We start from the raw sequence: 27,505 nt of genomic DNA on the forward strand, positions 1-27,505 counted from the left end.
TTTCTTTCTTTCTTTCTCTTTGAGGCAGCATTTTCTAATTTGGTTTAACTTCTTTCTTTCACTCCATCTTTCTTTAATTCTTTCTTTTCTCCCCTTGTCTTTCTTTCTTTCTTTTACACTGCTGTTCTGTTTATGTCTGAACTTGCATTATTTGTTTGTTTGTTATCTAGCTTTCTTTTGTTAAATTTCTTACTTTCTATCTTTCCTTTTCATTTTTTCTTTCTTTCTCTTTGAGGCAGCATTTACTTATTTGGTTTAACTGCTTTCTTTCTCTCCATCTTTCTTTTATTTTTTCTTTCTTTCTTTCTTTCTCTTTGAGGCAGCATTTATTAATTTGGTTTAACTGCTTTCTTTCTCTACATCTTTCTTTTATTTTTTCTTTCTCTCTTTCTTTCTTTCTTTCTTTCTCTTTGAGGCAGCATTTATTAATTTGGTTTAACTGCTTTCTGTCTCTCCATATTTCTTTTATTCTTTCTTTCTATCTTTCTTTCTCTTTGAGGTAGTATTTATTAATTTGGTTTAACTTCTTTCTTTTTCTCCAACTTTCTTTCATTCTTTCTTTCCTATCCTTGTCTTTCTTTCTTTCTCTTTAATGCAGCCTTTACGCTGTCATTCTGTTCATGTCTAAACTTGCACCTCATTATTTGTTTGTTTGTTATCTAGCTTTCTTTTGTTAAATTTCTTACTTTCTATCTTTCCTTTTCATTTTTTCTTTCTTTCTCTTTGAGGCAGCATTTACTTATTTGGTTTAACTGCTTTCTTTCTCTCCATCTTTCTTTCTTTATCTTTCTTTCTCTTTGAGGCAGCATTTATTAATTTGGTTTAACTGCTTTCTTTCTCTACATCTTTCTTTTATTTTTTCTTTCTATCTTTCTTTCTCTTTAATGCAGCCTTTACGCTATCATTCCGTTCATGTCTAAACTTGCACCTCATTATTTGTTTGTTTGTTAGTTAGCTAATTTTCTTTTGTTTGATTTCTTCCTTTTTTCTTTCTTTCAATCTTTTTTTCTCTTTGAGACATATTTTACTAAATTGGTTTAATTTATTTATTTCTCTCAATCTTTTGTAATTCTTTATTTCCTTCCCTCGTCTTTCTTCCTTTTATTCATTCTCTTTGATGCAGCCTTTACCCTGTCCTTCTGTTTATGTCTGAACTTGCACCTCATTTGTTTGTTAGTTAGCTTTCTTTGTTTTCTTTCTTTCTTTCTTTCTTTCTTTCTTTCTTTCTTTCTTTCAGTCTTTTTGAAGCAGCATTTACTAATTTGGTTTAATTTCTTTCTTTCTTTCCCTCATCTTTCTTTCTTTTTCATTCTTTCTCTTTGATGCAGCCTTTACGCTGTCATTCCGTTCATGTCTAAACTTGCACCTCATTATTTGTTTGTTAGTTAATTTTCTTTCGTTTAATTTCTTTCTATCTTTCTTTTTTAATTTCTTCCCCCTTTTTTTCTTTTGATGCTGACCACATCTTTTCTTATTGACATGTCATAACACACAAACACATGCACTCCCTCTTTCTCTCTCTCTTTAATTCCTTACCTTGGTGAACATTGGCTTGCCGTGCTGCGTGACCATGGTACACTGATCGCAGTCCACAGTGATGCAGGAGTTGTGGAAAGACTCTTTGGAGTGTTTTAGGATGTAATAAAGGTCTGACACACCTCCCTCAAACACCGTGCTGAAGTAACGAGGGATAAGCGTTCGTCCGATCGCTGGGGAGAGAAATCAGAGATTTAATTTACATTCATGCACTGCATAATGATTTCCTTTAATGCATTCTTTAATGACTCTAAATTTCACAACACCTCTTAATTTCCCACTCTTTTTCACACTACATTAGCGAGTGTTGCATTAATAAGATTTCAGACCCACACCCAACATTTAATACATTTTGCAACTCTTAGTTGTTGTTGCATATTTCACACTTACAGCCACTATATAGTGCTAGTGTCCACTGTATGTGCACCATGTAACCCAGTGGTTAGCAAACTGGGGAGCGTCAGAATGTTCCCAAATGGGGGGATCAGATAGTGCCATTTTTTTTAAATACATTAATGTTCAATCAAACCTTAGAAAGATAACTACTAATCAACAGCACTACAATGCATGTATAATTTAATGTTTTGTTTATATCAAATTGTAAGTTTGATTGTTTATTGTCATGAATTTTTCTTTGAGGAGAAGCACCCTACATGGGGTGTGTGTGTTACCTCATAGAAAAACAAAAAAAAAACAACACTACAAACTAAAACCATAATACACTTTAGCACCAGAGATACAGCACTGGGGTTGGACAGTATTTACACGATTTGTGCAAGCATGTTTAGCAACAACAAGTGAAGAAGATTAGTCTAACTGATATGAAGTATGCTAATTTGTTTTTGTGAGCTTCTGTTTATACTAACCTGCAGAGGTCTTATGAAATGTCAGCGACTGAGATTTTTTCTTCCCTGCAGCTGGAGATAATTATGCAACATTGTTTCTTGTTTAACAATAAAAACAGCCTTGTCTGGCTACTGTATGTGGCCTGAGGTATACAGGCATGGTGCACATTTTTTTAGCTTGGATTTTGAAATGACCACAACTTTGCGCAAAACAACATTTCACAATCCATTATTAGGAGAAACATCGCAAAAATGATCAAAATCACTCAATAACATACATTTAACTGCACAGAAAGTGTGGTACACATGCCCGTAGAGACAGCTTGTACTTATGCAAGTGGCTTTGCTGAGTTAACTTATCATTTTAATATTGAAACTGAACGGACGAACGGCCTTATCCAGCTTAGCGTCTGATTCCAGGCAGAAATAATCCATCTTACAGTCAAACTTCCCTTTGAGAGAAATTATGTTTGTGCCACCGGCCCTGAGGGAGCGGAACGGGGTGCTGGATAGGGAAGATGTGGAAAAAGAGTGAGAGAGAACTTCATTTACCAAGCTTTCCTTAAGACAGACGCAACCAGTTTAAAACTGCACGGGCGGACGGAGAAAATGAAATGCTTGCGAACGCCGCCTGTTTCCCAAATTGGCTAAAGTCTGGCATGACTAAATCAACACGTAAATACTTGGCAGGGAGAGAGAGTGAGAAAAATGGGAAGGGGGGCAGCTTGAGCGTTTAAATGAAGGTCTCCCTAGTGGTTAAGACACAGAGCGAGCCTACGAGAGCTGACTGCTAATGAGAGCGCAGGAGAGAGATGGTGTGGTACGAAGAGGGATGATAAAAATAAATATGAAATGCACATGAATGAAAGACTGGTGCAGACATACAGGCGATAAAATGCTATGGGGAGGTACAGAGAGAAAGATACAAAATGAAAGGCTGACAGGCAGGGTGACAGTGAGAGGTGTCTAGTTGAAGGGAGACGTTGTTACTGAGGGCACACCTGACTGCTCACTAAAGTTTTAGAGCGCTGTGGCATATCAGCCCCTGTGCCCAAACACAGAGCATAAAATCACACACACACATAGACCCAAAAAAAGCTGAAATAAGAGATGAGGTATGAAAATATGATTTAATTGGTCCAGATTTCCTGGAGAAATCTACATTATTTCTGCCAAGTCAAGTTGCTCGGATAGCCTAAACCCTTTGTCAATTTTAACATGGTATGGAGAAACCACAGATTCACAGAAAACATGCACCTTTATGCATTGGGCAGTCTCTTACCTCCAATGCAAATGCATTCATGCTATATATTTAATCAGTATGTGTGTTTCCTGGAAATCGAACCTTTTGCATCACTAACACAGTGCTTTCCAAGTTAAGCTATCCTATCCTGAGGTATATTATTCAGGTAAAAAGTAAGACCAATATCCTGGACTGACCTCCAGTGTGACAACAAATATGAAAAAAATACAGTAGTAGATGTTACACATTACACTTGAGATTTTGGCACATTTGGGACAGCTCGGCATCCACTGCCCTATGCTTGGAAAATACAACTAATTCAGAGAAAATTACCAATTACTAATGAGCTTACTTATATTTTTAAGTTGAATTAACTTTAAAGTTTTAAAGGAACATGCCGACTTTTTGGGACTTTAGCTTATTCACCGTATCCCCCAGAGTTAGATAAGTCCATACATACCTTTTCTTCATTGTGCTTGCTATAACTTTGTCTGACGTACACACTGCTAGCTTAGCTTAGCACAAAGACTGCAAGTAAATGGCTCCAGCTAGCATACTGCTCCCAATAAGTGACAAAATAATGCCAACATTTTCCTATTTATATGTTGTGATTTGTATAGTCACAGCGTGTACAAATAACAAGGTCATGTGAGACACAGCCATCTTTTAACCGTATACTTACTGGGAACTATCTTCTCAGAAGGCGAAGCACTGCTACTTGGGCGGAGTGATTAGGGCAACACTTGTGTGAACTCTCTGCTCCTCACCAGGTGGCTTCTCAGGTGCTGTGAGCAAATCACTCCGCCCAGGTAAAAGTGCTTTGCCTTCTAAGAATATAGTTCCCAGTATGTATACGGTTAAAAGATGGCTGTGTCTCATATGACCTTGTTTTTTTTAATTATTACTCTACCAGGCCGTCAGGGCAGCACTGATTTAGCGACATTTACAGTATATAAAAACCTTTAAAATAGGTGAAAAGTAGCCAATCCACCATTGCAAACACAGTTTAGACTGTACGCGCACTGTCTGCGCAATCTCAAATTTTGGGCTGCGCGGACTGTTGTGGACGCGCATACACAGATGTCCCTAGTACATTTTCGTATACCTAGTATAAATTAAGTTAAACCAACAAATCTTATTACACACTGTAAAAAGTGAAAAGTTGGATCAACTTAACTGGTCACCTAAAAATGTTAATTAAATTTTTTCATGTAAAGTGAAATTTTATGTTGAATAAACTTTTATACATTGCATTTACATAATCATTTAGCAGATGCTTTTATCCTAAGCGAATCAGAATGGATGTGTAAAAAACAACACATTAGTGTTGACTCTGGGACAACACACTAAATGCGTTGTCTCAGAATCCACCCATCTCTGTTTTATTATTGAAACAACACATTTTATGTTACTTTTAACACAACTTGTGTTTTAACACAAAATCAACAGAAAATTACACATAATGGGCCCTATCTTGCACCCAGCGCAATTGACTTTGTCAGTGACGCATGTATCATTCGTATTTTGCGCCGGCGCACAGCGGGGTTTTTCCCTCCACAGATGCACGTCAGCAAACTAGGGAATGAACTTGCGCTCCCTGGGCGGTTCAGCGCAAAAAGGAGGCGTGTTGCGGCGCAAACCATCTCTTATGCTATTTTGCAGTTTCAAAAAACAATTGCGCTACTAACCAAAAAAAACTAGTCTAAAGTCAGTGGCGCGTTGCGCGTGGTTCATTATGCTATTTTAAGGGCGCATGCTTGACCATAATGTATAGCGTGCACAACGCGCATACACTTTGCTTATCTAATCTACACAGATGCAACAGTTATTTTTGCAAATCATAAATTGTTACACTTAAAAATATTAATACACGAGATAAGGGGAATCATAGTGGTGAGCATTGTGGTGATATTTTTTATTTATTCTCATGCAAATAACGATTAAAATATTTTCATAACTTTGTTGTGTGGCTGTATTACGTTTATTTTATGTAAATAATAGTTAAAATGTTTTCATAAGAAACCTTAATGTATATGAACTTGATTTGTAAGAGTACTTTGGGGTTGGACCTTGCTTGCGTTTCTTGGGTCCGATTTCAAAGCCCCCAAACCCTTTCAGCGGTGAGGGTGGACGCAGCGATGTCCTCTGCTGGCGTCAAGTCCTGAGGCAGATCCACCTCCCGTTACACGGCGTGCCCGATTTATGCTGGCAAGCGTGGGATTCCCCCGTACAAGAACGTGGGTCTCCTCGGCTGTAAACCGCTCCTGGCGTGCGCCTGGTAAATCCGTCATAATAATAGCAACCCGCCATGGAACTTGCGCCCTTGCGTTTAAAGGGAATGTTGGCTAGCGTTCTGATTGGTTTATTTGACGTTACGCCCAAACCACACCTATGAATAATGAACCTACTTCAGACCAACCTCTTATTGATTTGCGCCCGGCGCAAGAGTTATTTCTCACGCCGGGAAAATAGCAACAGCGCCCAAGATCCGCCCACAAACTCACTTGCGCGTTGCGCTTCGCACTTGCGTTTCAGATCGTTAAAATAGAGCCCAATATGTTAAAAGCTTACCATAAAAAGATGTGTAAAAAAATAACACATCCTTTCTAAGAGTGTAGGTGAACAAACTAAACAGTTGACTTCTGCAGCCTGTACATTACTCAAGAACTAATTTGTAACTTTGTCTGACTAAAAAAAACATGAATGAGATCTTGCTAAGATTTAGATTGGCATTGTATCCTGTAGAGGGAGCTTTTCAAATCTCTCTTTAAAACAGAGGTTTATGCGTATAAGCCACATGCTTTTGTTCCTCTTTTTTGTGCACATTCTGATTGAACTTCAGACTGATTGGCCTATCTACAGAAACGAGTACTCCAGAGATTGGATTAAGCAGTCACTTGTTTCGGCCGACACGTCGCGCAACATATGCCTCTCAAGTAATGTGTACCCAAACACGCAATTTACAAATAATTAACGTGGTGTTAATTAGGCACATTAATTCACGCTGCGCAAAGGCTCCAGGACAGATGCCAACACACGCAGCCAAAAAGACGAGAGAGGAGGGTTCGTTTCAAGTGGAGCGGCAGACGGCAGAGAGCGAAAGGGACACAGATACAGAGCTGGTGGACATACAGAGCGACAGGCATAAAGTAGTTAAATAAAAGACAGAATGAGTAATGATTTGGTATGCCAAACACGAGAGAAGGGTCAGACTATGGAAGGGCACAGCAGAAGTTATTTGAGGATTTTTACTGAAACAGCATAAAATAAAGAAGAAAGAATATTGAAAAGAGGAAAAGATAAATAATGGACAGATCTAACCCAGAGTTGGGCAAAAAGCTGAATTTAAACATTTGGAATATGAATTATTATGGACACACCCAAAAGGATGTTCCAGAGGAATTAGAATTGAAATCAGCAGAAGAAAAATGTAATTTTACAAAAAAATATAATAATAAAGATTTCACTTTGTGAAGTGTTCTTGTAACTCAAGGGTAGAGGATTGTCCTAGCAGCAGAGTTTAATCCCAGGCACACACATACTGATACATGTATATCTGCATGTGGCTTTGGATAAAAGTGTTGGATTTGCATAAATAAATAAAATGTTCATAGCTTCGTCCTCCTGTGATTCTAACGGTAAAGCCTTGCGTTGGCAGTGCCAATGGTCATAGGTTTGATCCCAGGGAATACAAAATGCTGTGTTATTTTTAAACCAGTGTTGGTTCAAAAATGGACAAACTCAGCCGTTGGGTTAAATTAAGCCATGCAATGTTTATATTTGACCCATCAATGGGTTAAAACAATGCTGTATTTTGGGTTGTAACTGAGGGGCAACCTTCCGATCTCTCTGATGAAGCAAATATTGAAGTGACTTAGGGGCCAGTCACACCAAAAGCGTTTATGGCAGTTGCAGGCGCCTTATTTGAAGGATATTCTATGGGCAGGGAGCGTTTGCGCGCTGTTTATGCGCGCTGAGCGCCTTGCGGTTTTTGCCGCCGGCCGCAGCACGCACCTTTGAAGGAGCGCTGATAGCGGAGAAGCGCCCAACGTCATTCGCGTCATGCGTGAGAGGGGTGAATTTTTTTGTAACTCACCCGTTTAAATTATGTTAAGCCTTAAACTTCTGCATAATTAAGGGGGGTGGTCACTTGAGTGACGGTTGAACAGCCACTGCTGTCACTAGAATCGAGCTAGGCGGGCGTGGTTTCAGCAACCGGTCACCTCAGCTTCACCCATGTCCCGCCTCTTTACCCTTTTTTGGTTAACCGTGAGTGATTCGCAATGACGCGCGACCAAGATGGCGACGGCAGAAAATGCCTACTTTAAGCTTCAAAAACCAAATGGGTGATGTCACGGAAGCTACGTCCATATTTTTTTACGTCTATGGTTGTAACAACCCAGAATAGGTTAACTCTTTCGACGCCAGCGTTTAAAAAAAAGTTGCCAAAAAAGTTGAATGCCTTCCAGAAAATGTTCTTATTCAAATATATAAACATACAATATATCAAATGAAAGAACAGACCATCTGCCTTCAAACAACAACAACAAAAACTTTCATCCTACCTTTATTTGTTCCCTTTTTATCATCTTTAAAATATAGGTAGGTTTTTTCAAACATACCAAATTTAGCAAAAAGCAGAGTTTGAACTGTTTGCCCTAAGGGAGTCTTCCAGGTTTTATAAGTTGGATAATCGCGGAAAAACGGATTGCCGGAAATACTCGTCATTGGCAGGGAAGGGTTTTCTCTTAATCGACGAGTTAACTCGTCAATGGTGGGGAAAGAGTTAATTACAACCCAACAGGTTGGGTTCATCCCCTTTGACCCAATGCTGGGTCAAGTGCACATACTGATAAAATTATATTTTGAATGCCCTGTAAGTTGCTTTGAATAAAAGCATCCAGCATATGTATTAACGTAAATTTAAAACCTCAGCACTTTTAATTTTATAAGTGTAGAAACAGATTCTGTGCTATAAAACAGTAGAAATATTAAACACAGAGGCGCTCACAGTGGGTGGCTGTGTTCCCACAGGTGAGGTCCCATTAAAAACAGGTATTTATAGTATATTGCTGGAAAACATGAAAAACTGCAACAGCAGCATCATTAATAGTGTTTCACAATTACAGGAGGGCAACGTTGCACCTACTTATTCAGGTCACATTGTGACTTTCCAAACTGCATAAAGTAAATGAATCCCATCTCTCACAAGAGCTGAACTCTGTTCCCACCGATACAAATACATCGTTATTTATAAAATGCACTTTGTCGTAACGCCACGCAGCAAATATATACACACGTAAAAGTAAAAGAGTCTCAAAGCTTTGTGCAACAGTGAACTTATCAAACAGCACAAATGCGGTTTTACTTATTTGACTTCAATATTGACTGACTGCGAGAGGCATGTGAGATTTTCATTTGGCCCGAGACACTCAGTCAGGGTTCCAAAAAGAGCGTGGTAAAAAAAGAGAAAAGAACAGCTCTCGCCTTGCCCTTCTTTGTCAGTAATTATCTCTCTGGGGACAATCGCTCCATTCCAAAACACAACCCACTCCCTTTTTCTTTCTCTCTCTCTCTCTCTCTCTCTCTCTCTATATATATATATATTTCTTTCTCACACACATCTTCCAAGCCCAAAATGCAAAAGCAGCTAAAAAAATATTCTCCAGTGACTCTATGGTTTCCCTATGTGGAACAACACTCAGATTTAAAGTGTGAATTATGTATAGATAATGATTTGGTATCGGTTCAAATGGAGATGTGAGAATACCGAATCTGGTCCTTTCAGTGAATAGCTTGACAAGGTGAAACTGAAATAATATACACCAGAGAAAGATCTATCAAATCACTGTAAAGTGCAAATTCAAGCAGCTATTTACTATAGAGTAAATAATCCTGCATTTCTTTCCAGAATGCTCTATAAAACAAAGTAAATGGCAATTATTGTAAACAGAATGCAACTTCTTAATCTTAATGTATTTTCATAGGTAAAAGCATACTAAACAAAAAGTAGAATGGAACCAGATACAAATCTAAATGTGTGGGGTACTGTACAGTGATTCAGTAAAGTATTTAGACAATTACTGTAAGCCATACTTAAAAATGTATGAATGTTATAGCATTAGATAACAAGAGAACACACATGCTGATAAAGAAAATGTATAGGTTGAAAGCACTGTACGTCACTTTAGATAAAAGCATTTGCTAAATGAATAAAAGTAAATACAATTTAAAAGGCACTTGAAGAAAGACAGTACAAGCAAAACATTTCACAAAGTTTGGTTGTAAATAATAAAACTATAAATATACAAAAACAGTTAATGACAAAAAGCATTTAAAGGGCGCCTATTATGCTAAATCCACTTTTACAAGGTGTTTGGACGTAATGTGTGTTGGCAGTGTGTGAACACAACCACCCTAAAATGAAAAAAAAAAATCCAACCACTCCTCGTTTTTAAATCTCCATTAAACCAAAGCAGTCTCATTAAACATGGCTTTTTGATTCTCTTATCAATGTGAGGTCATATTGACAAAGCCCCGCCCACTAATAGTCCTGCATTACCATAGTTTCCACCCTTAGCAAGTTGTACTCTGTCCACTAGATACTATTGTCTCAAGGAAGACAGTGAGGCTGTAGCTCATTTGCATTTAAAAGGTACCAATTAGGAGCATTTTGAACATGCTATATCAAATGATCTGTGGGGTATTTTGAGCTAAAACTTCACAGACACATTCTAGGCACACCTGAGACTTATATAACACCTTGTAAAAAGGCCATAATAGGTGCCCTCTAAACACTTCCCAGCAAGCAATAGCCGTCACTTCCGCACCAAGGTTAGCTACAGACCTGATATACTGTAGTCCTGCTATGAATAACTCAATAGCCAAAATAACTTAAAATCTGGTTGTTTTTGCCAAAATAACTTGCAAGTGAGTTTGTTTTCATTTATTTAATTATTTATTTATTTTATTTCTATAATATAAAATGCATTTATATTATATTTATTTTATTTTTGAGCTATGGTATGGTTAGATGTCTATAAATATTTTACTGACAGCTCAAGTTTTTACATTGTTTAAGCTTAGACATCTGGATTGTGTTTGGACAGCTATTAGACGTCTTTTAAATGCAAAATTGCTTGCTCTACGTTTTGTCCTTGTTTGGCAAATCTAGATAACTAAAATAAATAAATAAATAAATATATATTATTATATTATATAATGAAGGAATGAGTAAGGAAAGGACTGAAGATGCACCGACATGAAGAAACACACGCAGCACAAGTGTGGAATTCAGTGCCCAGAATATAAAATATTCATCTTTCAAAAAACTTTAATTCAATCTCTTTTCTCTCCTTCTACCTTTATCCCAAACTCTCAGACTTTCTTCAATGTGAAATGATCTCAAAATGAAATATAATAGGTGAAATGAGAAAAAAATTGAAAGTTAACACGAAATTATAACATCGTCAACAACTTTGCTGTATGCAGAATATTTCACTCCGGAGCTCCGGAGACCTTGGTTGGTCTTTCTGGCTGGTGGTTCCTGCAAACTCAATTCAAATGTCTTTTTAATACTCTCAAGCTGAAGCTTTGATAAATTATAAGGTTGACATAACACAAAAAGCAAAAAAAGGGAACAGTTCCATTATGAAGAATTTTGGTCACAATCTAAATGTATTTTTTTGAGACAGCAGTGTCTTGAATCATCTGTGCTATGGTGACTGATTAAAAATTTGATTGAGCAGATATGAAAGACAGAATTGCGCTGTGATTATGATACACCACAGGAGAATATTTCGACTCATCACATCTCATTGATGTGGAGAAAGGGAGAGACAGAGGTTGTCTGATAGATTCCAACTTCTTTCCTCTCCAGCAGTAATCCCTGAAGACATCCGCGCCAAAACGAAACACAGGCGAACAGCTCCACTCACCCACAACCGCCCTCACAACACGCTTGGCCTCACACCACTGCGTCTCTCTCTCTCTCTCTATCTCTCTGTGTGTGTGTGTGTGTGTGTGCTGTGTTTTCCCATGAGTCCTGATCCACCCCACCCTCCCCCTTCCCCTCCATCCATAATTCAGAAGTTGGCTTGGCCCACTCTCCCTCCCAGCTATACCACATGCCCATGGGGGACATTCTTTCTCAAGGGCTTCCGGATGGATGCCACCACAACCATCAAGCAGTATGACTTCCCATCATGTACCTGACTTGATTAATTGAAATGCCCAGCTTCCATCAACATAAAAACAGTAACTCGGTTGCAGTTCTTCTCTCGTGGTACACGAATCGACGGCCAACATCTACTCTTTTATGCTGTGATCTCTCTCAAGCTTCAACTATTTTCCTACTGCACATAGATGTGTAGATTGTGTCTTAATAGCCAACAATATGCATAATGTTAAATTCTCCCTTGTTTGTAAGTCACTTTGGATAAAAACATTTGCTAAAATGAACACATTTAATGTTTACATCACAAAGTTTTCTGGGTGCCAGAGGTGGACAATAAAGTAATTGTACTTTATCAATGTCTTTTACTTCACTACATTTTAAGCTTAAGCGTAGCATCATATTTTTTATTGCATGAATTTAATACTAATGTCATACAAATCGAATACTTTCTTTTACTTAAGTAAAAACAACAGGTTTTACTTGAGTAAAAGCGAGAAAAAACTAGATGTTCTAAAATAACCATTTCTTTATTACCTCTTAATAGTTTAAAGAGCACATACTAGTGCTGCACAATTAATCGCATCGCAATCGCAATCGCAATGTCAGCCTGTGCAATTATATGACAGCAAAATGTTGCAATTATATTAAATAAATCTATGTGTGGACTTGTTAACACCAACTTTCTGATAACAGTTTGATGATTTTCCTTGCTGTTTAAAAAAAGAAAGAAAAACGAACAAAAAAGGTAGTGCATGTGTGACATGCACCTGTGTGGTGTGCGTCGTCACTTGTGTGTGCGCAGCGCGGAAATACCAGAGCGAAGATGGATGCAGAGGAGGTTGACAGTGATCTGGTAGCTAAAAAAAAAACTCTACGTCTGTTGTATGGCAGTATTTTGGATTTAGGATTACTGACACTGAGCAGTTGCTACATCACGTGGCAATACGAAAACATTTCTAGTTTTACAAATACACATTTTAGCATTATCACTAAACTGTGTGTGGATTTTCCTTAAAACCCATCAAGTTGACTCATGATACCATTTATTATAATCGCAATCGCACATCGCAATATTAGCATGAATAACCGCAATGGGAAAAATTACCCAAATCGTGCAGCCCTAGCACATACCATGCAAAAGCCACTATTACAAGGTGTTTGGACATAAATGTGCGTTGGCAACTAACTACCCTTCAATGAAAAAAATCCACCCACTCCTTTGTTAAAGGATTATTCAATTTTTTTTAAATCCAGATAATTTACTCACCTCCATGTCATCCAAAATGTTGATGTCTTTCTTTGTTCAGTCGAGAAGAAATTATGTTTTTTGAGGAAAACATTCCAGGATTTTTCTCATTTAATGGACTTTATTGGACCCCAACACGTAACAGATTTAATGCAGTATAAAATTGCAGTTTCAACTGAGTTTCAAAGGACTCTAAACGATCCCAAACGAGGCATAAGGGTCTTACCTAGTGAAACGATTGTCATTTTTGACAAGAAAAAGAAAAAATATGCATTTTAAAACCACAACTTCTCTTCTTTCTCCGGTCCTGTGATGCGCCAGCGCGACCTCACGTAATGGCGTAATGCTGTGGAAAGGTCATGTGTTACATATATGAAACACACATTTGCGGAAATTTCTTCTCGACTAAACAAAGAAAGACATCAACATTTTGGATGACATGGGGGTGAGAAAATTATCTGGATTTATTTTAAGAAAATGGACTGATCCTTTAATCTTCATTATACCAAAACATTAGTCATGCTGTTTTGATTCTCTTGTTAATGTGACATCACATGGATAAAGCCCCACCCATGGCCCCTGACTGACTGGTTAATTTTACCCAAAAGCTTTTCTAAATGTGTTTAAAGGCATGCTGTAAAGGCTTATTTATGGAATTAAGCAACGAAAGGTATAAAAGCTAGCCTGGGTGCAAGCCGAACTTAGCCCCGCCCACAACATTTCAGGTCGGGAAGTTTGGTCTGGTGTTGCTCCGTTGTGGCGCAACTATGCTCGAACCAAAGCTGGTCGAACCAATCAAATTGTCAGGGAGGGCTTTATATGAGGATGGACAGATGATCAACAGTAACGTAATCTGTAACATAACTTGCGGTCATTGCCAGCTTATTTTCGGAGTCCCGTGGATGAAGTTCATCTAACTTACAAATGGTAAGAGATAGTCTGACTGTATGGCTTAGGCAATAACTCACAATATCGTGATATGAATGAAATATTGTTGTACAAATAGTAGGTGTCGATGTACATTCGCTAATTCAGACTTAGCACAATCATAATGTTAGTGTCATTGTAGCAAAATAATTAGCAGTTTAGGTTAAGCTGCAAAAGCACATACGCTATTTCAACATACATCACACACTCGGTTGCTCTGATTGGTTGTAGGTCTATCCAATTGAATGTAGGGGTGACCCCGAATAGTCGAAGATTCGATGCATCGATAGGATAAGCCTGATTCGACTACCAATCTCACAGGCGAATCGTCGCAGATGTGTTACGAAATGAGGATCATTCAATTTTGGCCGTGGGTGCACACATTATCTGATCTCACATATAACATCTTTCTCACAATATATTAATATACTGCATATTATGATAATGCTGCAAATAATATGTGAAGTAGCAGCTTTCAATAAATATTTTTAAAATGCTTTAATAAATCCAACAACCCCTGTGACTGGGCTACACGTCCATAAGAGGTTTCCATGTTAATAAACCATTGTCAATTTTTTTCTACATTTAAAAGACAAAGCTGGCAAATTATATTATGCCTTTCCTTCTTTTAATAATTTCTATATTTTATTTTATTTATAAATCACTTTGGGTTATCTGATTTAACTATTTGGCTTGTGTTTTGTTTCCGTGCACTTGAGGCATTTTGCATATTTGTTCTGCACTTTGTTACTTTTGACCTTATTTTATTAACAAAATTGTATTTATTATAAACGTAAATTCTGATCTAATTTAAGTATGTACATTTTGGATAGCTTTTCGTTGTATCGATGTTGCGGTATTGCGTGCTGGCCATGCTTGCGCATGTAATTTAGCCGAACAGGCTAGGTGCTCTGCGTCTCATATTTAGGAGTTCATCAAACTAAACTTTAAAAAACGGATGTTTTTCGACGAGTATAAGTTTTTAAAATGTATTGAAAACAGAGTGGTTATCTTCAAAAGTCAAAAGTTAAACTACAAAACAGGTAAGCCGTTTTTTTTTCGGTGATGAAACGGAAACTAGTATCTGCACCGAACCTATTTCTGCCTGACACGAATGTCTTTCTTGTGATTTAATATTATTGTCGGTCGGTGTTCACTTTCAAATGATAGCAAAGAGATTCCTGAAATAAATAATATCATCCGGTCTTTCTGTATCTAAAGTTAATACAGAGATGATCAAAGTCAAAGCAAGCAAGCAGGTATTTCTGTGCTAAATAATAACGCGTAGTGTCTATAAAATCATTAATTTCAGTGTTTTTCTTGTTATAAATTAACGTTTTGTATATGGTTATATACAACGAATTGTATATAAAGATTAGTTTTTATCATTTACAGTCACAATCACAAATTATTTGTCATTTCTCATTTGTCGGGTTTTTTTGGTCATGACTGCTTTGACGCGCTAAATCTCCAAATTAAATAAAAACACTTAATTGTAGCCGGAGTTTCCAAAGCAGGAACACCTTTGTTATTTTTTTAGGTTTATTTATCAAAATTTATTTTTGTGTGATGGTCTGTAGATCGTGGCTTTAAAATGTTATGAGGAATAATTAAACAAATGTTGCCTTACATTTTACCTTAAAAAAATAAAAATAAAAAATTATATATATATATATATATATATATATATATATATATATATATATATATATATATATATATATATATATATATATATATATATATATATATATAAATGCATCGTCAGTTTTGTCTTCTTTTATTACTTGAAAGACAGTTTTGGTCACTTTATCAGAAAGTTGTTTATGTGTGCTGCTTGTGAAAGAAAATAAAAGTTACCTGGCCCCTTCACAACCCATGCACACAAACATAGATGATTCGACTATCGGTCGACTATGGAAAGATTCGACAATTCTGATTCGAATATGTAAATCCTTAGTCGAGGACACCCCTAATTGAATGCAGAGGCATTTTATTTTGTCCTGGTTCGGTTGAAATCAAATATCAGACTCAAATTCTGACTAGTATTCAGCATGACAATGTCAGGCTAGTTAAAAGCACCTAAATTTGTTTATTTGTTTTTTAAAGCACTAGTATACTGTAGTTTTCTAAAAAAACTAAAAGTTCTTAGTAGATCTTAGAAAGCTTCTTCAGTGGCATGAGCTTGAAAAAACCTCAGGTTGAAAATCATCTTTGTAAGAGTATGGGCAGAATGGGATCTTCTGAGGCAATCAATCTTCTGTTTTAGAACCATCTCCAAAGTTTCTGCCACACCGCAGGCCCTTCAAGTCTGTATCATTGTCACTGTCAGGATTCAGTGCGGTGTTTAAGCCTCTCTTAGCCTTCTGCTGGGCTCGAGATGATGCTTGTAGATATGGCCTTGTCTTCGTCGCTGATAAAGTGGACATGGGAAGTCGTGTTCCAAGAGGTAATTCCTCCCTTTGTTCTGCGATCAATCCAACACCCCCTCCCGTTCCTCCTGAGTGAATTACAGTGTGGGATGGGAGGTTCCCTACCGGGTTTGTTTAAATAACCTTCCTCTTTACTGCTGTGCGCACCTGACGCCGGGCCTACAGGAACAGCGTCTCATCTCAGTAGTGATTGAACGCAGCTGAAATTCGAAGAGATTAAGGGTAAAAGACAAAGGGAAGAAAGGTGAAAGTAAGGCAAGAAAGAAAAAAAAAACCAAGAGGAACAAAGACGGACTGATGTAGGGATTTGAATGTTCTGTTCTGAAAATGATTTTCAAGAATAGCCAAAAAAAGTAATTTGTATAAACTAATAATAGTAATAAGGAAAAACTTTAGTTTTTTAAAGTAACGCTTTACAATAAAGTTGTATTTGTTAACATTAGTTAATGCACTACACTGTAAAAAAGATGGTTCAACATGAAAAAACAAGTTACCTGGTTGCCTTAAAATTTGAAGTTTATTCAACTTTAAAATATTAGTTAACTCTAAAAAATAATGTAAAAATTGTTTGAGTAAAAACGTAAGACAACCAAGTAACTTAATTTTTTTAAGTTGAACCACCTTTATTTTTTTACAGTGAAGATAAACATTAACTAACCATAAACAATACTTCTACAGCATTTCCTCAAATCAAATTTCCTTGTTAAATTAGTTATGAATCACCAGCACGCTAGCATCCCATGCTGCAACATTCTGTAAACTACTGACTTAATCAACCGGTGACATAAAAGTTCAGTGAATGGGGACTAGAAGACTTGTGGGACATCAGCAGAAGACTATTTATTTATAAATCCAAACTCAAAAGTGATATTAAAGGGGTTGAGTCGCGATTCCGCACATCATATCAGTACGTCGGGGAAACAGAGCTACATAAACATTTAATATCCTGATGACACACACATATATATCCTCTTTCCATTAGTCTTACATTAGTCCATTATAAAAGAGCCCATCCAAATGCATGCATTATCAATATAGCTAGCTATGTGTCCTTGTGAGTGTTTGTGTACGTCTATGCGCAAAAGCTTGTGCGTTATACACTCACCTGTGTGTGTGTGTCCTTTCTATACTGTCTCCGAAGAGAAAAGCGCCTCTCGTTCATTATGTATGGGACATGTTGACTTTCTGGAAGATTCTGAGCTCGAAAATGCACCAAGCTTCCCATAACTTTTCATTTTTTTATGACTACCAAATCTACCGTGCAGCCTGACTGCGTTTCTGTCCCAATTCATGGCGAAAAAACACACGCAGGTTACAATAACAGTGCATCGCTCACTTTGGAGAGCTTTAATGGATGGACACTGCACTTGTTATTACCCGACGACACGATGGAAACATTTACAGAGACACACTTTTATAAAGTTTTGATACAGCACAAGCCATTCCCCCAATAAATAACTGTGCCTACATTATTAACATATGTAACAAAGACATTACTTTTGTGGATTTACCAGATGCTTTTACCAAAGGTCATACATTTGATCTATGATTATGAGATTATGAGACAAATAGTGACAGCAGCACATTTTCCTTCGCGTCAGGTACCAAAATGTACAAAACAATAGTGCAACCTTACACACACACAGACCAATGCACACACAAGTCTGATGCTGATCCAGAGGTGAATTAAAACAGACGGTAGAGTTGATCTTGTTTTGTTATTGAATAAGGAGCTAAAGGGAGCAGAGAAAAACCCGTCCCATCACACAGCGGTTCTCCTTTTCTGTTGCCCACACACAACCGAAACACTGCCATTACACACATCATTCAGCGCACAAATGCATTAAACATTTCTCTGTAATCTGCAAATAATATCAATTCGGTATCTCAGACATGCCGTGCCGAAGCACACATTCAAGTACAGAAATCATCTTGAGGTTGTTTTGAAACTTGGGCTGTCAGTCATCAGAGACCGGTGTCTTCACCATCACTGGATTGCAGCTGAGTCTGCTCTACCCCCCATACTGTCAATCAAAGCTCTCTCTCTCTCTCTCTCTAGCTCTCTTTATCTCTCTCTGTTTTTTGCTGTGCTTTCCTTAAGCTTTTTTAAACAATAAATCTTCCCATAAAACTAGGGCTGTCAATTGATATTTTTTTATAGATGAAATACATTATAAACTAATCAATCAGTGTATTAAATTTATTGCACATAATGCACATCAATATGTTTTATTTTTTATATAATTAGTTAACTAAATAATGTGTTCATTTGACAGCCCTAGTAAATTTATCAAAACATAATTTAACATTCATGACTAATAAAGAACTCAATTCAACGGCATCACTATCAGATACTCAAATCAGCCCTTGATTCATTTCAAACATAATTCATGAAGCTGATTTATTCACTGAATCAGACGCTTTCATTCACGCAGATGTGTCTTTCTGAAGCAACAACAACCACCGAAGGCCCTGATCCACCTAACAAGCACCTGCAGCATCTCTAACCCAAATCTGCTAATAAATGTGCACCTGATTGTTGTGTTATTGTGTGATGAAGTGCTTCGCTTCAGTGCTGGAAGTTTTTTGAGAGTGTCACAGTTGCAGGAGCATTGCATCAGACTTTGAAACTTGCATTCCCTTAACCCAAAACAAGAACAGGGTTTCACTTCAGTTATTAATTATTCCCCTGCTAATAAACAAAAAATGTGAAGAAAACATCGAAGCACTTCACAGCATTAAAGCATCAGCCACTACTAAAATAAAATAAAAGTTTTTCCTCCCTAGATTATTTCATCAAAATGGTTTTGGCTGTAATGGCATTGGTTGTACTTCTGCATTCACTTTTGGCTCCTGCAGATCAACAAATCACAATCTGAAAAGATTAAACAACTACAGCTTTGCAAATACAGCAAAAATAAAAAAAATCTTAAAAATAGTGTGTACCCGCTGTGTACCCCTTCGAGGCAAAATCCTAACTGAAATGAATCCTGTTGAGTGATGGATTCGGAGTGCTCTACATAGGGAACAGGTTTGGCAGCCGATCTGTAGTTATGATTGCATACATTATATAGTACACATTTTAAACAGTAACTTTGGGGCTGTTTACACTTGGTATTAAGATGTGTTTTCATCGATCGGATCACAAGTGGACAAGAGAAACACATTACGTTTACACCTGGTATTTAAATCCGTCTCTTTTGTCCACTTTCGACCGCATCTGTCCTGAATACTGTGAGGGGACGGTCCGTGAGACGGTGGGCGAGTCTCTCTGCTGTCATTCAAACCAGAGCGGGAGTAATTATACGTTTATATGGACGCAAACTAATATTAAGTCAGAGTCCGCTGCTTGTTTAGCAAGTAAACATGCTCCACATAGTTTTGTACGTGTGTATGTAAGAGCTTTCTCAGAATTTTCAGCGCAATTGATGAAATGGGATCGCGCAACTTTCACACGCTTTCAAAACGAAACTACGGAGATCAGCCGCTTTAGTTTTATCAATGAAAGGCTAAAAATAGCGCTGTTCACCGTATGTTGAAAAAAAAAGATGTAAAACTTGTGTTTAATATCTCAGATTAGATAAATGGGCGGAGAAAAGGCGGTCGCGTGTGGCTGTTCGAACACATTCAACCACATGCGTTCCGCAACTCCAAAGCGATCCGATCGAAAGTGGTTTCGACTACCTCTGGATGTGGTTGAAAGTGGTCGAAAGTGGACGAGCTCAAAACGTTTTGAACACTGTTTACACCTGGCATTAACGTCGTCCACTTGTGATTCGATCGACGAAAACGCATGTTAATGCCAAGTGTTAACAGCCTCTTTAACTAAGTGTAGTTTTTGATACGCTTTAGCTATGATTTTAACTAAGGTAATCTACTTGTTGTTTATTTAGCTTGGTATCAGAAATGAACTACTCTAAAAGGACATTGTTGTTATTGATTCTTTGCTGAGTTTACCGGAAGTTTGTTCCACGAAACCGTTTGTTTATGTTGTTACTGCTGAAACCGTGTATAGAGCGGCTCAGAAGTTTAATTCACAAATACACAACATGTATGTTCTGTATATCTGACAAAAGATAAAAAGATGTTAAATAAGGGAACAAATGAAGAGAGAAGACATAAAACGAACATGACACACCATAAGCTTTAGACCAGCGAATAAAAAAGAGAGAAAAAGTTAAGAGAGAAAAGCGAGTGTGAAAGATAGTGGAGAATGTGAAGCCATTTAAACTAATGCATTTCAATAAACCATCCATTATCTATCCATCCACAATAGTGCTGTGGTGAAACAGCGCCCACAGTTTATTATATGTTTGTGAATATCAGTCCTTCAGTGTCTTTTCTTATTTCGCTTCTAAGGGTGATTTTCATCAGTGCAATGAAGAAATCTGTAAGGATAGTTTTTATTTGTCAACTCTCAATGAGGGCATAAACTATGAAAAAAACCGGTTAAAAAGTGACAATTCACCCCAAAATAAAAGATCTGTCATTATTTATTCTTAGCCGTTACAAACCCATTAGATTTGGAATGGTGGGACAAAAAAAGGATAAAATAAAGTCATGAAAAGTTGATTAAAATAAAAATATTGCACATGCATTACAATACATGATTCAATTTAATTTAAATGTATTACTATAGTGCTTTTAATATATATATATATATATGTGTGTGTATATATATGTATATATGTATATATATATATATATGTATATGTATATGTATATGTATATGTATATTTTTTAAATTTAAACCATTTCAAGAAATGGACATGCTTCAGAAATCATTTCATCCGAAGGCTTGCGTCTACCTCAATATTTTGGAAGATAATACATCAAGGTAAATATACTGAGACTATGATGAGACATGTAGTCAATTAGCATGATCATATATAGTGATCACAACTGTTTGTCTTATATCACCCTGAAGGGGTTTATTTTACAGTAATGACTGTACAGTACATTATCCGGCTTATTACATGGCTACTTAGCAATGAACAAATAAATGGGCATAAAATTACAAATTGATCCGAAATAATTTAATTAGCCAACTTTTAGATTAGCTTACATATTTTCTGAGGTTTCCTGGCAATTACACAGTTTAGCTGCTTATTATCCACACATATATTTTATAGCAAAACGTTGCAAATGAGCAGACAGAATCAGAAAATATTTAGTGAAATTCAGCATGTGAGATGCATCCTTATTTCTAATAAAAATAAACAGGTGATACATCAAAGCGGGATACTTTTATTCTGCAAAGCGTGACATGTTGACAAAAACAGATTAATTATGTTTTATCTCATGTTTTTGAATGTAAACCAGTGGAATGAGTAACTGTAAACATGTCATACAGAGACAAGCAAGAACAAAACAAGCGCACTGATGTGATGCTTTATGCCTTAGCAAAAAATCCTAATGAACCTCTGTGGAGTGAACATAAAGTCATTTATTGAGGACCAAAGCAAACAGTACACAGTGTTGTTTGTGTGTGCGTCAGTGAGTGACAGTGATGAAGTGAGGGTGTATGTTTGTGGCTGAAACTAAGAGAAGTCATTTTTGAAGACTAAAGATGAGCTGTCACAGGAGACGGACCGAGCTTCCCCCGCAATTGTTATGCGGGATTGGTTTCCTTTGGGTTCCCAGAACTTTTGGACTTTCTACTTTTAAAGCCGCCTTTTGACTATAAAATATTACATATACCGCAAATGTAATTAACATACAAACAAGACCTTTGCAAGTATATTGACTACAACTCATTGGGGAAAAGACACTGTTTTAAAATGAGGAAATATGTGAACTAGTGAACGAAGAAAACTCTAAAGACTGATGCTATTGTTATGCAGCACATATTTATATTTTGCATAATAAAAGTATATATTTGTGAATTTACCAGCAGTACAAAGACTTTAGGAAGGGTGGGAGGATTCAGTGAACAGCTAGAGTTTGACTCACTCCTTTGCAACAGGCGAAGCGTTCTGCATGACTAACCAAAAGCAGAGAACTCAATAAGGACAGACAACACTGCTCAAATCATCAGAGGGGCAGAGCGAGAGCGAGAGAGAAAGAACGGGGAGAAAGGGAGATAGGAAAAATGTGTGATGCCTACAGAAGAGAAAGAAGACAAAAATGACTAGCAAGCATACGCAGCCGAAACGAACTTAGTGAGCTAACTGCAAACAATTGAAGAGTTTGGTTCCAAAACACGATAAATGCCATTTAAAAAAATTTTTGTTTAAAAAGTAAATTATTAATTTCACGCAAAATCCAATATCCACCGTGTTATTCTGTCATCTTTTCTCTCTTTTTTCCCAAAACGTGATAAACGCCAGTCTTCCTTCTCTGCAGAATGCAATAAATCTGCCACCAATCACAGCGCACCATTCCAAGCATTGTAAACAACAATGGCGGCGTGTTAAATACACAACAAAATCCTAGTTTTCCTCATCTACTTTGTACTTTGTGATCAACTAACAAACAAAAACAAAATAATAATTTGACGGCATTGATAAACCTGTGGTGGTTTTCTGTGGCGGGGAAGAACCGTAAGCCACTCGGGCACTCGGACGAAGGAAAAATGCCGGCTGTTGCTTGTTCTCACACGACAGCATCAAGTTTCTGTCATGCTAACACATTGACCCCAGGGGATCTTATGAAAAACGTTCCATTATTTTACTCAAAGTCAACGAAAATCGAGCAGGACCAAAACATTTTACAGCTGATCGCAGTCAAAAAAGTTTAGCAACGACGTCCCAAGGATGACATCAGCAATGACAGTGTTCTTAATATGACAAAGTAAGTGTTTTGATTAATGACATTAATGTTTATTTTTTTAATCAGTGCATACCACTAGTCAACTAAATGAATATAACATGACAAAGATGAATGCACATTTATATATTGATTCAATAGATTTATAGCATTTTGAAAAAAAACTTGTCATGGATTTTTTTTGTCATTTTGCGGAAAAAATTATCTGTTTTAATAATAAATCTTTAAAAATCTAATTATTGATTTGAATTTTTAATGTTATTATAACCTAAAGATGCTATGTGAAAGTTTGTAACACAAAATAGTGGTTTTCATCTGGTCACTTTCTTATACATTTTTACCGAAATTAGTCAAAATGGATTTATTGCTTTTTGGAACGAAACTCTTCAATTATTCTCCCTCACAGTCTGATTCTCTACAGTCACATTTAAGACGACCAACCACAGTTTGTTGTTTTTATGTGATGTTTTTCAAAAAGGTAATATGAAAAAATTACCCGGGATGGAATAAACCAGTACGTCATTCCAAGTTATAAGCAACAGCAGTCTCTGTGAATGATTGTGCACTGTCAAAAATGTTCACAAAAAGTCCAAAAGTAATAAGTACTGACAATGTCATGCCTAAATCTATGCAAACAAAGCAACCGATGCAGGATATTTTGTTTACTTGAACCTGCGTCAGACGAAACACTGGAATACTTGAATTTCCAAGATTCAATGGCACGAGACAAAAGGTTTAGTCATGTTTCTTTAACTCATTTTTTGTAATCATGTCCTCTCTGACCTATTTTTCCACTGGCCCCTTTACAACTAAAGTTAGAAAAGATGAAAGATGGAATAGATAATCTTACTGTATCTTTTTGGTCCATCCTCCAGGCAAAATGAAAGCGTCAATGTGGCATCCTCCTCAAAAAACTCTGTAGCAAATGCGTCCCACCACAGACTGTCACTCTCCTGGGTAGATAGAGAGTTATGGTTAGTTAATGACAGTGTGATTGACTCAACCATCTTCACAAATTTATTTTACAAAGTGGGAATGACACAAATGTGCTGTTTTAATATAACCTGAATACTGGAATAGACCATCAATCTAGATATTTTGGTTTACTCATACATTTATTTACTTAAAGGGGACATATCACAAAAATCTGACTTTTTTCATGTTTAAGTGCTATAGTTGGGTCTCCAGTGCTTATATCAACCTAGAAAATGTGGAAAAAGATCAACCCAGTAACTTAGTTTTGGTAAACCATTCTCTGCAACCATGTGAAAAATAAGTCATAGAAGTTTGACTCCCCCGGTGATGTCAGAAGGGGATAATACCGCACCTTAATCTGCACTATCCAATCCTGGCACTGCCATTTAGTACAGAGATCAGCTCATTTGCATTTTAAAGGACACACCCAAAACCTGCACATTCTTGCTCACACATACAAAGTGGGAATTTTAACATGGTATAATAAATTATCTGTTGGGTATTTTGAGCTAAAACTTCACATATGTACTCTGGGGACACCAAAGATTTATTTTACATTTTTAAAATGTCTTGTAAAATATCCCCTTTAAAGGTGCAGTGTGTAATTTTTTGATGGATCTTTTGACAGAAATGCAAAATAATATACAAAACTATATTATCAGTGGTGTATAAAGACCTTTCATAATGAACCGTTATGTGTTTATTACCTTAGAAGGAGAACTTTTTATCTACATACACCGAGGGTCCCCTTACAGGGAAGTTGCCATTTTGTGATGCCATTTTTCTACAGAAGCCCTTAAAGGACAATTTTTTTTACTAAGTTGTCTCCGACGATGACATGTTTGTCCGGTGGTGGATACCGTAGCTTCTCTATGTATTTTTTAAAAGTGAGGGGTGAGCCGTGGACTAAGCCGTTGGTTGCAATTCACAACCTCACCACTAGATGCCGCTAAAATTCACACACTGCACCTTTAAACATCGATAAACATACAACATGTTTTTAATCACTTTTAAATATTTTAACACAACAATTTACAAAGCACATTCATTGAATAATTTCTGAAGGTTTTGCGAGTTGGTAAGGATAATGGGTAAGGGTCTAAAATTATATAAAACATTCAAAACATTTAAATATTTGTGACCTGGTGTGAAAAACAGGGCAAATACTCATTAAGAGCATAAAAGTTTGATTTTGATTTAATAATTGATTTCAATCTTTGACATGATCTTATTCAGTCAATATTAAAGATAAAAAAAGGTAAAGATAAAATTTGATTTGTTAATGTGTTAGCACCTTTACCTTCACACCCTAATGCAATCAAAAAATTAGAAATGTACAATATTGTAAATTATATTTCATAAATAGTTCACTAAAACTTCTTTAGAGTAAAAACTATGCTTTCTTTATGACTTTATTCATTATGATTTTTAGATGACAACCTTCCAAGTAGTGTCTTCTTTCAAATGAGACCACAATTTTGCCTATAGTCACAGTATTGAAGAATTCATAACCTGGAACCAATTTGGTTTTGGTTCTTCATTTCACTGGTTTGTATTTAAGGGGGCAGTGCAGGTTAATAGGTTAATATAATTATCCCTTTAGTCTACACGTAACTGTGTGCTGTCCATTTAAACACTTTCAGACCGAAAGAGGATTGATTTTAAAGGGATCTGGCTTTCGACTCATGTCTAAGTTCTTTCATATTGAAACCGTTTTGCAAGTTCAGTTTAAATAAAAAAACTTACACGTAAAGGACACCAATGCACACTGTAACTAAACGTCTACAAAGCTCCTTAAATCAACACATCCTGCTCTTGCTGAATCCACATCTATTGGAACGGTTTGTTAATTTACTTGAATTCAACTAAGTCAGTCCACTCCATTGGATTGCAAACTAGCTGTGAACATCCTCAGCATATGTAAAATTATACTCCGCCGTGTCGTGTGATTGACGGGACTCTGATTCTAACAGACGTCGTTTAGGCCAACATTGCCATCTAGCCGATGTTGTTTGGTGACAGATCACAAGCTCTCTCAGATGTTTACAATTAGGGCTGTCGACTTCAGGCAGCGTCACGTTGCATAGAGCCTGACCCTGGAGACCTTTAGTCCCGCATCCCATATTGTAGAAGTGCTGCTTTTCAGTGTGGAGGAAATAGTCTAGCCTGCTCTGTGTTTTGGGAGCGAGTCAGTGCTTTATTACAACCTGCCGTCTTAATGTTTGTGAATGATCAGTTTTGACAACGGTGAACGTTTTTTCCATTCAGTAAGGCAAAAGGCTGCCACTGTCCGAGACAGCTGGTTAATATATCACCCGTGACACAAAACACACATTTGTGACAAATACATTGTAAATAATCAAAATACAATTTATAACTGAAATGTACTTCATGCAAAATAAAAGTATTTTCACTAATATTCCTAACGTATGTTATTACCAGGGAATTTGAAGATAAGATTGTTTTTAATTCATCTCTACAGCTGCAATCATACAGTCAGGGTGGATTGTGGGATTGACAGCGATGTAGCAAAAGCATACAGTGCCAAACTGACAGCAATCTGGTGTTGTGAGTGGCTGTCATGGTACAAGTCACAGGTGTTAAATACCACCACATACTGCATTTCTATATTTAAAATATATACTTATAAAATTGGGAAATTGATGTTTTGTTAAAAAGGTTTATAAGCAGGTTTCTGTGGTTATTTTAAAGGTGTGCTATTGAAGCTCATTATCTGGGAATGAAGTACCTCTATTTAATGGCCTACGCTAACATTGTATGTGATAAATCTCTATAGTCGTACTCAGCAGGATATCTGACTTTATCAGATAATCCTGCTTTATTTTGTTTACTCCATTTGTAACTTTCTCTCCATCTTGAACTGTTATGGATTGGCAAAGCTTTTGGCTTAAAAACCACAGTCCTCCCTCAAATCACTTTCTCTCTCTTTCTGAAAAATTATTCTAGAAACGCAGACATTTCTTGTTGGGGCAGGAAAATTTGAACTCGAAAATAGCTGCATCGCACCACAAAGTACAGCATCGACGTAGTAGTGATTGAAACCCCAGCACTGTCTTGATTTACCTTACAGTTCAATATCTCTTTGCAGCTTCATTGATGGTAACTCTTGCACTGAGCTTATCAAACAGTGTTTGTATCAGTGGGTGTTGACTGCTCTCTTTGAGTCTTCATTGATCTTCTGATGCACGGGTCAATAAACGGTGGTTGGGGGGTGGGTTTGCATCTATACAGTCGCTTATTTTACTCTCATCACCAAAGACCTTTGACTTTTGATCAGGTTAGGTCCTGATGCTCCAACTATGTTTGGTAAATAGTTCTGATAGACTCCTAAAGTTT

At 36.9% G+C, this 27,505-nt stretch overlaps 1 protein-coding gene across 2 annotated transcripts in view; it reads right to left on the bottom strand.

The window, feature by feature from the left end:
* Window positions 1-27,505, bottom strand: part of ldb2a (LIM domain binding 2a) — a 68,615-nt gene that overhangs the window by 25,329 nt on the left and 15,781 nt on the right. For both annotated transcript variants that reach the window (XM_065273977.2, XM_065273976.2), the window contains exons 2-3: window positions 24,024-24,126; window positions 1,537-1,709 (exon numbers count right to left, since the gene is read on the bottom strand). In XM_065273977.2, the coding sequence (XP_065130049.1) occupies window positions 1,537-1,709; window positions 24,024-24,126 (276 nt within the window). The remainder of the gene's footprint in view (window positions 1-1,536; window positions 1,710-24,023; window positions 24,127-27,505) is intronic.

This window comes from Paramisgurnus dabryanus, chromosome 16 (assembly GCF_030506205.2).
Source record: "Paramisgurnus dabryanus chromosome 16, PD_genome_1.1, whole genome shotgun sequence".
NCBI classification, from domain to species: domain Eukaryota; kingdom Metazoa; phylum Chordata; class Actinopteri; order Cypriniformes; family Cobitidae; genus Paramisgurnus; species Paramisgurnus dabryanus.